Raw genomic sequence first — 13,126 nt, 5'->3', positions numbered from 1 at the left:
AAAGAGGGGGATGGTTTCTCTAGCGCCCCCCCTCACCTCCACCTCTTGCTGAATACAAGAAAGGTGATATTTTTGGGGGTAAATAGGAGTAATTGCCTTTTTTAAGAAATGTTTTTAAGATTTTAAAAGTGGTCAAGAATTAAAGAGGAGATGATTTAATGCAAAGAACTTTTTTTATCGGTTTCAATTCCCATCATTCAGTCTGTCTATTTCTGTTTTGCAGAGTGATGTGGATTATTAATGTAAATCCAAACATGATGCATATCTTCATTTTTAAATGTTTGGGTTTGCTTTATTTATTTTTTTTCTTTTTGGGGGGTGGGATGGGGGTGTTATGTACCCTGAGACTGCTAAAATTCGTATAGAAATATATTTTTGTTAATGACTGTTAAGACGGGGGTAGTGGATGTTTCATTTCACTTTAGATGTCTTTAGTTGGGTCTGTCCAGGTGGGAATAATTAAATGTCAGTGTTTTATTGCAGTGGTTGAGGGTCTGCTGTGAGTTTGAGATGTTGAACGGACGCGTTACGACGTCCCGGCCAGCTTCTGTATCGGACGTCGGTCATGCTGGAAGGGACTCTTCCCTCGCAAACATGCAAGCCCTCTCCCTCGAATGTGTGTGCACTCCTTCCTTTAAAGACACTTAATATGGAGCAGTGGAGGCTTGGGGAGGGGGGGTGCATACCTGTGTGCCTGTAACATTTTGAGTACATGGGCTGGGATGTGAAAAAATGGGTGGGATGGGCTCCTTTTAGTGTTTTTAGGATTCTACTGTTTGGAGTAAACAGGATTTTGATCCAAATGAACTGTGTTGCACAGAAATGAGGAGAAAGGAGGAGATATGAGCAGTCAGTCTCCGTCTCTTTCGGCCTCGTCCCCTTTGCTGCTTCCCTTGGACTTTAAATCTCACCCCCCCCTCCTCCTCCTCTGGGGGAAGTTGTTCTCCCTCCCCCCCCAAACTCCATCCTCTTTATCTTTCTGCTAAGAACTTTGGGAGTTTAATTTAATATTTTTTACTGTACAAAGGAAACACAAACTGTGGACTCAAATACTGTTTTTATAATAAAATGAAAATTACCAACAGTGATGTGTCCTGCATGTGGCTGTTTGTTAGAGATTGGTGAATGTGAGCCATATAGCATCCACCTTTTTTTAAGAAAAACACACCTGGTTCCTGTATCACAAAGTGACACGAGTTATCCAGCTGTCTCTCGTTTTCTATTATTATGAAGTTGGCTCACTTTTAATTGAAGTTAATCAGTATGGGTTACCATGGTGATCTACCTCAGAGGATCAGATCAGAACCAGCCACCAGCCTGACCTGTTGATCACTGCAAAGACTGAGTCATTCCTACAGGATCCTGGCATGGGAACAAAGGGAAAAGTGATGAGCAAAGTTTTTTTTTTTTTTTTTTAGAAAGGCAGGTCAGTCGTATGCTGCTGTCCCAGACTTCCAATGTGTTCACTGTGGGTTTAAAACAACTAACAAACTGAGGGATCGTCGACCACATTACATAAACAATCAACGATGACAGGCTGCATTTGAATGTTGTCATTCTCAACAGGATTTAGGGATCATGAAGATGGTTCTACACTCTTATTCCAAGAGGCTAATAACATTAGCCAGTACAATGATGATAATTGTAAATAAAATGAACCTTATATTATCTTTTAGAGAAAAAGAACTCCTCAATCTGCATACTGTGAAATGGTTCCAAGTAAGTTATAAATGCAACATTTAAGTCAGATGGACCTCATCTCCTCACTCCTCTGAGTAGGTAACAGTCTCACAGTAGGCTACTTTTAATGTTTTCAAGTGTATCACACATTCATTACAGTTCATCACGTGTTAGAAAACTAAAATACTCACTATACTGCTGAACATGCCAAAGGTAACTAATGGCTTTAATCAAGGGGCAAGAGAAGGCAAGAGCCCCTCCTGACATCTGATTGGCCACTCCCTGGAGGGAGGCAAAATGACTACAATCAACATGGTCCCTTCATTTGTTGTGTCGTACTGTGCTCCTGTAGAAGGGACACAAACTGGACACAGACATGTAAAAGGCTCCCCTCCCTCTGTCTCATGTCAATGGCTTTATGCTGTTTGGAGTTAAACATAGCAGCTATTAATTGATATAATTTCATATTTAAATGTTTTTTTTGGCAAACTCATTTGTACACTAAAGAAAATATGTTTATTATTGCCAAGAATAAAAAGTAACGTTAGATTAGATATAGAGTCTTTACATGTTTTTACTAGATTTACAAATGTGCCTCCCTTCCCATCAACAGGACTACCAGGATAACTGCTGAGTAAGATCTCGATTCCCTTCAAATCTGAAAAAGTAAAAAGAGCATGCACTTAACCATAATTCAAGATATTAACTTTTTAGATATATTAACCTGCTGTTTTGGGGAACAGTGTTAATTTGTCTTAAACATCTGAAAATACATTTTATTTACCCTGTAAGACAATTACATTCATTAAACCTAAGATTGAAATTTGAGATTTGAAAACATTATTTACTCTCCTCGGACCATACCAAGACCTCATACATACCCTCTGTGATCACAACTGGTTTATATCATAAAGGCAAAAAGAGGGTGAGGAGGTTACACTCTAATACAATGCTCACTGATCTTTATACATACATACATATATAAATACATGTATTTATATATGTATGTATGTATGTATGTGTGTGTGTGTGTGTGGATACAAGTATATTTGTAGCTGAAAGAGCTTCATGTTTACTAAATTATGTTTCTTTTTGGTCTCTCCCACACACTTCAGACATACTGAGCCTATGATTCAGAGACTATTAACTTGCACTTGATGGCGTCACTTACAGTAATGTGTCTTTCCTGAGAGCAACACGCCCTCTAGTGGTGACATGACAGTACGATTGTTCAACATGAAGCAGTTATAGAGGATGGGGAACACAGTGGGGTTACAGATATTTTACAGATATTTTTAGATAAAATAGCTACAAAAAAATAACTAAAATATCTTAAGGTTGCATCTTTAAGAATAAAAATGAGTTACATTTCAGAAAGGATAATGTTGTTGGATGGGATAATTAGGGTTTACAATGGAAGCAAATTTGAGGAGAGAAATGTGGAAATATGTATCCAGATTACTCTTTTCCTCTTTGCTGGCTGATCATTGTAAATGTTTAGTTTCACGGTAAAGTGGACATTTGCACATTTTCAGTACAGAACTCACTGATTCAGTAAAACCTCTAATAATAATATATGACTTTAGTTTATTTACATTGTTATTTTCAGTGTTATTTAAATTAGTTTTGTATTTTTATACAGATTTTCATGTTTCATTATTCAGAAATGAGACCTTATACATACTGTAACCCCTTATAAAAGAAAACTGTCAACTTATGTAGAAATATCTTTTATGTAAAAGGGGATCTGAGAAATAACCGAATAAAGAATAAAATAGACTTTAAAGATGCTCTCCCTGGTTTTGTTGCAGTGCTCAATAGTGCCCGATTAAGATTCATAAATTAATAAAACAGTGTGTTGACAGTCAAGCAGTAGTTTTGGGATTTGGGGGCGCTGTTGACTGCAAAACAAATTCAGTGTATCTTTTAAATAAAGTACAAGTGGGTCACACAAAAAGCTCCCATATTGCTCTAAGAGCTTCCAGTACTTCAATGCACTTCCTGTAAAGTACAATTACTACACAAGAAAGTGTGCTGTGGGCTTTCTTTGTGTGTCTTTCCTCAACCTCCTGTCTTATATTCAGTGTACATATAAATGACTTGCAGTACTCCCAAATGATAATAAATATGCTCCAGGAGGCAGCTGTTTTTGTACATATTTATTGTAAATTCAATCAAAATAAAAAAGAGAAGACATGTTTGACAGTTCATGTTTGTCAGAGAAAGACAGATTCTGACGCATTAAGTGACATAAGTTAGTTTAGCTTGTACATGTGACATGCAATAAATAATAGCTCACTACGGTCTGACCTAACGTACATTTGCTTCGATTTGCACATTACCCTACACAGCGTAACAGCGGCAGTGTAAACTGATATCACCTCTTTTGAAATGCACAAAGGCTAGTGAAAAGAGTGGACTATCAATTGGTAATACAAAAATAGAACCAGGTAGCATTTCATACTTGAAAAGTAAAAGGACAGACAGACGGCAAACACAACTGTGTACTTCTTTTTGTGCATACTCCTTGAAATGCAGAACTGCATCTAAGCGACAGGCATTAACTCACTCTCTTTGTTTTACTTCTTTTGTGACAGAAATAAACCTCTTCAACAAACCACAGGACAGGGCTTTGTGTATGTGTGGCACAGACTGACAGGGCATGCGGTTATAGCTCTGTGAGAATACTGAAAAAAAGAACAATATCTTTACAAAACATTATTCGTAAGAAAGAGGAGCGACTGAAACAGGCCCCCGAGAACAGATCTGAGTGTGAGACCGATGTCTGGCTGGAAAGCACTGAGGACGGCTGGAAAAAGTAAGTGCATGGAAGTAGTAATGTGGACTGTAACGTTCTAGACTGCTGTTTCGCCATCTGTCTCCTGCTCTCAGTTAACCCAGCGGCCCCGGGAATGAAACCCGCCGCTGAGATCCATTTAGTCTCCTGGACTGCACTGGTTGATTTGAGCACATTTTTGGGGGCCTCAGGCTTCCTATCATGACTAATAAACACAATGATAAAAATTACCACTCATTTTTTTTTTTTTTTTATTCAAAGGCAATAATGTCTTTATTGAACTCAGTAGGAAATGAGTGTAGCTTTGTAAACATGTGGAATTATCTTACACATACGACTATTTACATGTACAAAATGAATGGCAAGTCTACTTATGGTTGTTTTGATCTCCCTCCATCTCTCTTTGTCATAATTCAATAGCTCCTAAAGAAGCCTTCAGCCACCGTGGCTTCTTTGAAAGTCACGGTCAAAGAGTTGATAGTCACATTTGTTACAATCACCTTTCCAGGATGCTCTGCTGCGGCAGTCTGACTGCCTGGTGTCGCCATGGTAACGCTCTGATTGTTACCTTTCACTTCCTCCTTCCTCTCCTCAGCAGCGGAGCAGTCAGTGACAGCGGTGAATGCGTCATCACCTGTCATCTCGCTGCACTCCTGAACGCTCACTATTACTGAGGTTGTGTTGTTTCTCTGACAAACGCTGCTCTCTAATGTGAGACACTCCGACTCAGTGCCCTCCTCACCCAATCTGTCCCAATCTGACCCGTCACCCACGGTAACCGCATCTCCTGGTCCAGCCTCAGGCATCGAGGTGCTGTCCTCTGATTGGTTGCACGCAAAAGTCTGGTTCTGTCTTGTTTCTGATGTCCCTCCCAGTCTGTTGGTCCAAGTTTCTGTACCTACCGCTGTAAGGTCGGCGCCCACGTTCTCCTCCACCTCCATCTCCATCAAGTCCTGTCGCTCCAGCAGGGGCGGGGAGCTGCACTCTGACTGACCTTAAGGGGAAAAGAGAGAATTTTTGTTCATTCCTGAGGGTCAAAGGTCAAGTACAGAATTAACCTCAATTTCTAAATGATTATTTTAACAAACCGACCATATAAACTGTCTTCACATCTCTCCTCCGTGGTGCTTTCCGACTCTGGCTTCTCTTCTTCGCTGGTGACGCCCCAGTCCTCCACCATGGGCTCCTCCATCTTCCTCAGTGGACGGAGGGTTTTGTGCGAGGGTCCTTCTGGCCCCCGTTTGGATGCCCTCTGCTTGCTCTTCCTCCAGGCTGACCGGCGGTATATGCCACCCCGCTCGCCCTGGTCCACATCTGTGCTCATGGCGCGGGTGAGGGAGAGACGCAGGCGAGGTGGCGGCTTCTCCTTGTGGGCACTGCGGAGGTCCATGGCGAAGATGTTCTGGGCAGAGCAAAGATGAAACATTACAGCCTTCATTTGGAGACAACATGAATGTGTGTGAAATCTTAAAGGATATGTCGGGTGATATTCAGTAGTTTTCTAACTGTCAACAAATCTCATGAAAAGGATTTTATAACAGAGCTCCTTGATTTCAGTTTGCAATTTCCCAGAATTCCTTTCATGAAACTGTCTTTAAGAGTGGAGAGCAGCAGCAGCAGTGAAAGTGACAGTAACAAAGTAAGATCAACAACCCCCCCCACCCCCACCCCAAAAACCAAACAGGTCTCTTAGCTGAATTGCATTCTGGTCTATTGAGGCTATTATTAGAACCGAAACATGTATTTGTGCTTCTGCAACAGTGAGTGCAAGCCGTGAAAACTGTTTTGTAAAGTCCTCTGTGGAACTGGAGGGAGTTTTCTACAGTTTAGGAAAGCTGGATGACGTCATTTTTTCACACCTTGGGCTTCAGACGATACTTTTCTAACAACCTATTACACACTGGAGATGCAGAAAATAACCAGGCCGGTCGGGTCTAATGAGAGATACTGTAGAGCTGCATTATGGGAAATTAACTTGACCCACAATATGGACTTAAAGTCAGGATATCTGAGCCTCTGCTGTGTGTGCAATACTAAACTGATGGCGTGCCTCACCAATTAATCACACTAAATTTGTGAAAGCCATAACAAAGGCTTGTGAGACAAGAAGAAAGGTAAAGTGTCGCTACCCGCAGGACGAGCCTCCTGGGTCTGAGACCTTTCCTTCGATAGGCCAGAGCTCTGATCTTCTCCTGACTGGGAGAGACGTAGAAACAGAGGGTTGGGAGAGGACAGAGACACAGTGACAAAGAGAAACAGATTGTGAGTGAGAGAACAAAAAGAAAACCCCCCCAAAAAAGTGCTCTGCAAGCATAAAAAGAGCTTTCTATGATTACTCACTTCTCTTCGTAGGCCAGGACCAGGCGCGGGTCCAAAATATTGTCCTCTGGTTCCCAAGTACTGTACCTGCCAACACACACACACACACACACACACACATTTGAATCTATCTATCTATCTATCTATCTATGTCCTTACAGGACATGGTCATCAGGTATCAATAAGCGTGTTCCAAAAAGCAAACAGATTTGAAGGGATGAGGTCATGATGATGATGATGACTCAAGGCTTACTCACTTTGGGGGCCATCCCTGCCATTTCAGTAGATACTCCACATTACCCTAAGGAGAGAGAGAGAGAGAGAGAGAGAGAGACGGGAAGAGGGGAAGAGGGGAGGGAAGGGGGGAGGACACACTTAGAGAAGGTCCAGCACAAAGTCGGAACACACTCACACAACCTGCATTTCAAATCTGGTCGCAGTGAGATGCAGGAAAACGCTGCCACGAGCGAGTAAGACCGAAAAGGATGACTGTCACTTTAAAGTGTGTAGGGAGGGAGGGAGGGGGGAGTGAGGAGGGAGGGTCGTGGACATCTTTCTCCATTTTTCTAAAGGGGTGACGTCAATGACAGTGGGGCTGGGCGGCCTCCAAACAGCAGCTCCCCTCTCGCATTTTCTCGCATTTTCTCTCGCGGTGGCATGACCACACATGGCTACGCGAGCCGGTTTCAACGAGCACGGGCGCTTTGGCAAGGATAGGTGGGGCCACGGGAACATGTAAACAACGTGGTGTTGCGCAACGTTCAACCAACAACCCTGAAACAATTATCACAACATAACTATTACTCACCTTACGTGGAGGGAAGCTGTTTGTTTACGAGGACCCCGGTCGCACACATGGTTTCACGGTTTTATTACCTAATAATAAACTTTATAATAGACTCTCACTGTTAGATGGAGGTGATGTCGCATTACACGTATCATTATTATATATTATTTTACTTTACAGGTCACACTTTATGTGCACATGCTGCGTCAAATACGCGCCGCTAAATTCTCCAACGTGGGTATAATCTGTTATTGTGAGTCCAAATCTCCGCCACTGTAAATCAATGGCTCACCATTACGCAGCAGTCGGTGATATTACGCAGCAGTTTCACTCAGAAACCGCTGCCCCGCTCGCTGGCGTAACTTAAATCAACTGCGCAGCTCCCCTGTACACTGGCCGCTTTCAGCACACTCACACTCAACACACACACCCCTTTAACATTTTAGGTTACTACAGTTGCGTGGGCTCACTCAAAACACGTTCATGCTGCAGCATCGGAGCAGGCTGCACAGGAAGGTTACAGGATGCGACTCGAGCTGCGAAACAATGTTCAACTTTGGCGCAGTTAATTAAAAGAATAGATTAGTGGGGATGGAGCAGAGTACAGGGGTAGTTGGGGAACTGCGTAGCCTAGTTTTGTGGCGCATGAGGACAGAGGGTGATGTTACAGTGCGCACCCCGCTCTGTTAGGATACAAAAAAAACATAAGGAAAACAAGTTATATAAGTTATACTAAGTGTGCTGCTGGTCCTCCTTCTTACCTTTCTCACTCTCTTCTTTGTTATTGACTCAACTGCAAACACTTGGTCTCCCATTGATGACAGCTCCATCGCTGCGCGCTGCTCCACACGCTCCAAACAGGACGCAAACACTGTATCTGTGCTGTTATTGTGGAAGAGCTGAAATAAAAATAGTTGAAGAGGAAGAGGGGGGAGGGAGGGGGGGGAGGTGCCCTCGGTTTGTTACTGTAGCCGCTCGCTCCCGGTCTGAACAGTTTTGTTTTGAGCGCTGAGGCTCTGCGTCCAAACTCCAGCTGCCTGCCTCCCTCACTTTTTAAAATCTGCGACACATCAACACAGGACAACGCGTTGCTTTAAATCGGGCGCGCCCCCTTTCCATTGCGTAAGGCCGAGCCCCCAGTGTGCGTGCCCGGGCTACAAGGGCGCGCACGCAAATTGGAGCAGAGAGCGAAAGAGGGACAGAGAGAGGGATGAGGGTCAGGACGACAAGGTTACACCAAACTAAAGTTAGAGGAGGATACAGGGATGCATAATGTGGGGTTTCATTAACATGTCTTCATTAAAAATGTTAATAATTCCATTAAAAGGGAAATGTGTTATAACTCAGTTCACTCATATTTTTACTTCTTAAACTTCAAAAACCTTTCAAACTTCATGTTTTATTTAATTCCTTGTAAACCTTTTACATATTGTCATTATTTAAAAGAAACACTTTCATAGCATTCACGCAGAGAGTTAGATAAGAAGATCCATTCTCTGGACTGTATGGTAATAGAAATATTAAATAAATCCAAATATCAAAATATTAAATAATATAAATATTTAGCTTAGCATAAAGACTGGAAACAGGGGGAAGAACTAGCTTAGCTCTGTGCAGAGTTAACATACCAGGTGCCTAACAGCACCTCTAAAGCTCACTGATTAACACGTTATATCTTTTTTTAATAATATCAAAATAATAAAAAATAATTTAATTTGTACAAAACCAAAGTTAAAAAAAAGACAATTTGTTGTTTTACAGGAGATTATGTGCCGGACTCTTTCTTGGCTGAAAGTCGGAATTCATGAATTACACTTTTTGTACAGAACAGTAATTAATGAGCCTTAGAGTTGCTGGGTGGTGGAGTTTATTAACTTTGGAGAGAACTAGCTGTTTTCCCCTATCCCTCGTCTTTATGCTAAACTAGGCTAAGAAGCTGCTAGCTGTAGCCTCAACTGTCTGCCGGAAAGCAAAAAAAGCTTACTTTCCAAAACATGAAACTATTCCTTTAAGTTATTAACAAACAGAACAACATGTCCGTTCAGTCATAAATTATTGAATTGAAGGTATTTTTATCTTTCACAGGTGAAATTCAGTCAAATGAGGTTTTTCAGTTAAAACACTGAACTCAAGCTTGAGCATGAAACAGCGTGAGCTCATGTATTTTTATGTAACAGTAGTAAAGGCAGAAAAGATCAGAATCTGCAATGGAAATGAAGGCCTCGTTTCACTCTCTGGTGAAAATGTCCACCCCTCCAGCCGTGTTTGATCCAAATATGGAAATAAACAGTTAAATACTGACTGAAAGTCTTTACATCCTGAGTGCTAAGCAACCTATCTGCAGAGAGGAGAGCTGGTACAACAGATAAAGATCTCAGTGATGATAATGACTGCTGATATGTTGCAGCCAGCATTAATTTATTACAGAGGACCAATTCCTTAAAATCTGTGTTCAGTGGCGTGATCGCAGCCACTGAACACACTCCTGTCTAACTTTTTACCAGAGCTTTTACTCATCGTGGCCCCAGGTGGAACAGCTCAGAAAGGTGAAGTGACTGCGGTGGAAAAAAGGCACAAAGCCAATTTCCTATTGTCTTTCATTGAGGCTGGTGTGGATCAGTTTACAGTAAAACTCTCTGTAACTACACACACACTCACACACACACACACACACACACACACACACAACACACACAGTCCACAGTCCACAGTCTCTCTGCACCTGGAACACTTGCATCACTTACGGGCATTGGGTGTCATGGCAACTGTTTCTACGGCGACTGCTGAAAAGCTGGATGATGATGACGAGACAGCAGGAAGAGTTGATGAACAGCTCAGGACTGATGAGTGATCCCCCCTCTACTGACCCAGCTGTGACCTTTGACCTCATTGCTCTGATATTATGTAAACACCCAAACCAGACATTTCTGTAGTTACCCAATGATATTCTTGTAGTAATGCGAAGCGTCTGTGGTGTTAAGTTGACTGGAATCAGTTTATATTGATTATGGGCTTTAAAATAAAACAACCTGTAGGTGTCAATGTCTGTTCTGTCAGCAAATAATGACTAATATGTTTATTATCAATTCATTTTACATCTAATTTTATAATCTTTTGGTGAAAATTGCCCTCACTTGTTCCTAGAGCCCAAACTAACCTATTCCAACAGTCCGAAACCCAAAGGTAATGCAGTTTATAAAGCTATTACTATAACAGAATACCAAGAAAACCCCAAAAAATGAGTACATTTGAACATGTAGGAAGCTACAAACAACCAACTTCTGCCATTTCTGCTTAAAATAACTCAAATATAAATTTGCAGATTCATGTTTGATTCACTTTTATTTACATGAAGATGCTGAATCATTTATGATGTTGCAATATTACTGAAATAAAGACCTTACAGCGGAAGGACAATCAATTGTTTATTGACGTCAGTGATCTTTGCATCTCTTTAAGGGATGATTCACTTCCAGAAAGTAGTTACTCGAGTCAGTGAATATATTCCCAAATACACACACACATACAGCTGAACGGACATGTAGTAATTGTGTTTTCTGGAGTCTGCTCAGAGGACATGTTCCCCACAGTGTCGTTGTTATGTGGCGAGTCCGTGTGGTCACAACAAATTGGTGGTACGCGGATGTCTGCACAGACTCTGCGTGTACTCCTTCTGATGCCAAAGTGTACGTCACTCGGACTCTAGTGGACGCGGAGCGTATAATACTGCTTTACAGAGAGAGAGAGAGATTTAAAAAAAAAAAAAAAATAAATAAAATCTGAGTCAATCCCCAAAAACTATAAACCCTACACACAACAGTGTCTTTAATTAGATTCTGCCTACTGAACACTTTCAGTTTGTAAAACATCTGTTAAAATTTTGGTCTCAAGCTCAAACTGAGATAACCCTGATGACCTCACCATGACATCATATTTCCTCAGAGCTCCTCTCAGAGACACAGAAGACTTAATACAAAGACTTTTTCCAACTAAGACGCACTCCTCATGATGAGTAAACTTTGTATGTAAAATTGTTGGAGGCCTCCTTTAAGTTGTTTCTATAATGCTCCTTTAATATTCTTGTAGACTTTAGGAAGTCCTGCTGGGACTCCTGATGTTTACTGTAGAGTTTACTGTGCACTGTGATGTTTTAATATCCAAACAGCAGTGATCCTGCGCGATGGCGTCCTTATAGTTCGGGTAATTTCCATGCTGATCTCATCCTACATTATGGCGTCTTTATCCTTTACGGCACTCATATAGTAACCCTACAGGGAGCAGCGTTACGGTATTAGTCTAAAATGTAATACTGATGGATGAAAAGGGCGCTTTTCCCGTAAGGAGGAGGTAATATGCTGCAATTCAAAAGAAACACAGCAATCACATGACTTGTTATCTGCCCGGATACTACTGTATCGGAGAGGGATGAAAACAACACAGCTCACTCCCACCCACATGCTATGACTCACGTATGAGTCACCAAACGTGACGGTAAAATCACCGCAACTTCTCTGGAATATAACAACAGCGAAAAAAACCAAACACATGAGGATAACTTACAGCCTCATGCCGGGAATCCACGCGTTTTCTGGGTTGTTTCCCTTTGTCCCAGCCCTTTTAGACCCCCGGGGGCAGTTCACCGGGTACAGAGTTACAAGCAGCAGCACTGCTGGGAAAAATAAAACCTTTCAAATTCTGCAGTAAAACACAAAGCTGCAAACTTTGTCGGGGGGGGTGTCTTATCTAGAAATACGTACGATCACTAGACCCCAGAGCTTCTAACACCTAACATCTGGTATCAGACCCATACTGTCTGCAGGAATCCCGGACCAGTGGTGGAACTTACTTACACTGTACTACATTTCAGAGCAAGTATTGACCTTTTTACTCTTAATCTGCTTTGTAGATTTTGACTTTGATTATCATATAAATATTTATTATATTGTATTGTATTTGCTACTAACACATGAATGTGTCAATAATAATCATCCATTGGGACAAAAGTGTGTGTCTGATATGAAAGTATAATTTCCACATTAAAATCTTTAAAAAGACATAAACTCTTTCCAGGATCTGTCAATATTATTATGTTGTTCATTTCAAAAGTTTTCCTGTTGGACACAAGATGTCTCCTATTTCACTGGAAGTCCATTGAACCAGGTTTGACCTCCAATCATGCTGATAGGCCCCGCCCCTTACAATCAGATTTTCAATGAACACAGAGAAACTTTCCACTTTCAGCAGATTAATATGAAAACATCCTTCTAGCTTTAAACTCTGCACAATGAAGACCAAACATCACACTGTAGGAACCAAAAGAAAAAGTTTTAGGGGGACTTTAAGTTTTCAGATCCAAATACTTCATCCCCCACTGGTCAGGACAGATAATATGAGAAGCCCTTTTTGTTTCATTTTGCATCAGCTCATTTCAATAACTGTTTATATAATGTGGCGTTTTGAGTTTGGTTTCTTTCCAAAGATAAGCATCCTGAAAGTTGAAGACTCAAAACAGAACCAAAACCAAAACCAGGTGAACAAAGAGG

At 41.4% G+C, this 13,126-nt stretch overlaps 2 protein-coding genes across 6 annotated transcripts in view; one reads left to right on the top strand and one right to left on the bottom strand.

The window, feature by feature from the left end:
- The window catches only part of ep300b (E1A binding protein p300 b), a 33,880-nt gene extending 32,796 nt beyond the window's left edge, over window positions 1-1,084 (top strand). For all 5 annotated transcript variants that reach the window (XM_051387160.1, XM_051387158.1, XM_051387157.1 and 2 more), the window contains exon 30: window positions 1-1,084. This exon is cut by the window's left edge and continues 3,715 nt beyond it. The gene's annotated coding sequence lies outside the window, so the exon portion shown is untranslated.
- A 2,740-nt stretch (window positions 1,085-3,824) lies between these two features.
- On the bottom strand, window positions 3,825-8,647 carry cbx7a (chromobox homolog 7a). The gene is made up of 6 exons (XM_051388479.1): window positions 8,345-8,647; window positions 7,054-7,097; window positions 6,818-6,883; window positions 6,607-6,673; window positions 5,570-5,879; window positions 3,825-5,471 (listed from the first exon to the last, which is right to left on the bottom strand). Exons 1-6 carry the CDS (start codon window positions 8,411-8,413, stop codon window positions 4,891-4,893), a joined length of 1,137 nt encoding a protein of 378 aa, XP_051244439.1. The 5' UTR covers window positions 8,414-8,647; the 3' UTR covers window positions 3,825-4,890.
- Window positions 8,648-13,126: the final 4,479 nt, after the last annotated feature.

The sequence above is a fragment of the Dicentrarchus labrax genome, unplaced genomic scaffold, assembly GCF_905237075.1.
Source record: "Dicentrarchus labrax unplaced genomic scaffold, dlabrax2021, whole genome shotgun sequence".
In the NCBI taxonomy this organism is placed as follows: domain Eukaryota; kingdom Metazoa; phylum Chordata; class Actinopteri; family Moronidae; genus Dicentrarchus; species Dicentrarchus labrax.
Note: the sequence above shows the minus strand (reverse complement) of the source record. Positions and strands in the feature narration are given on the sequence as shown.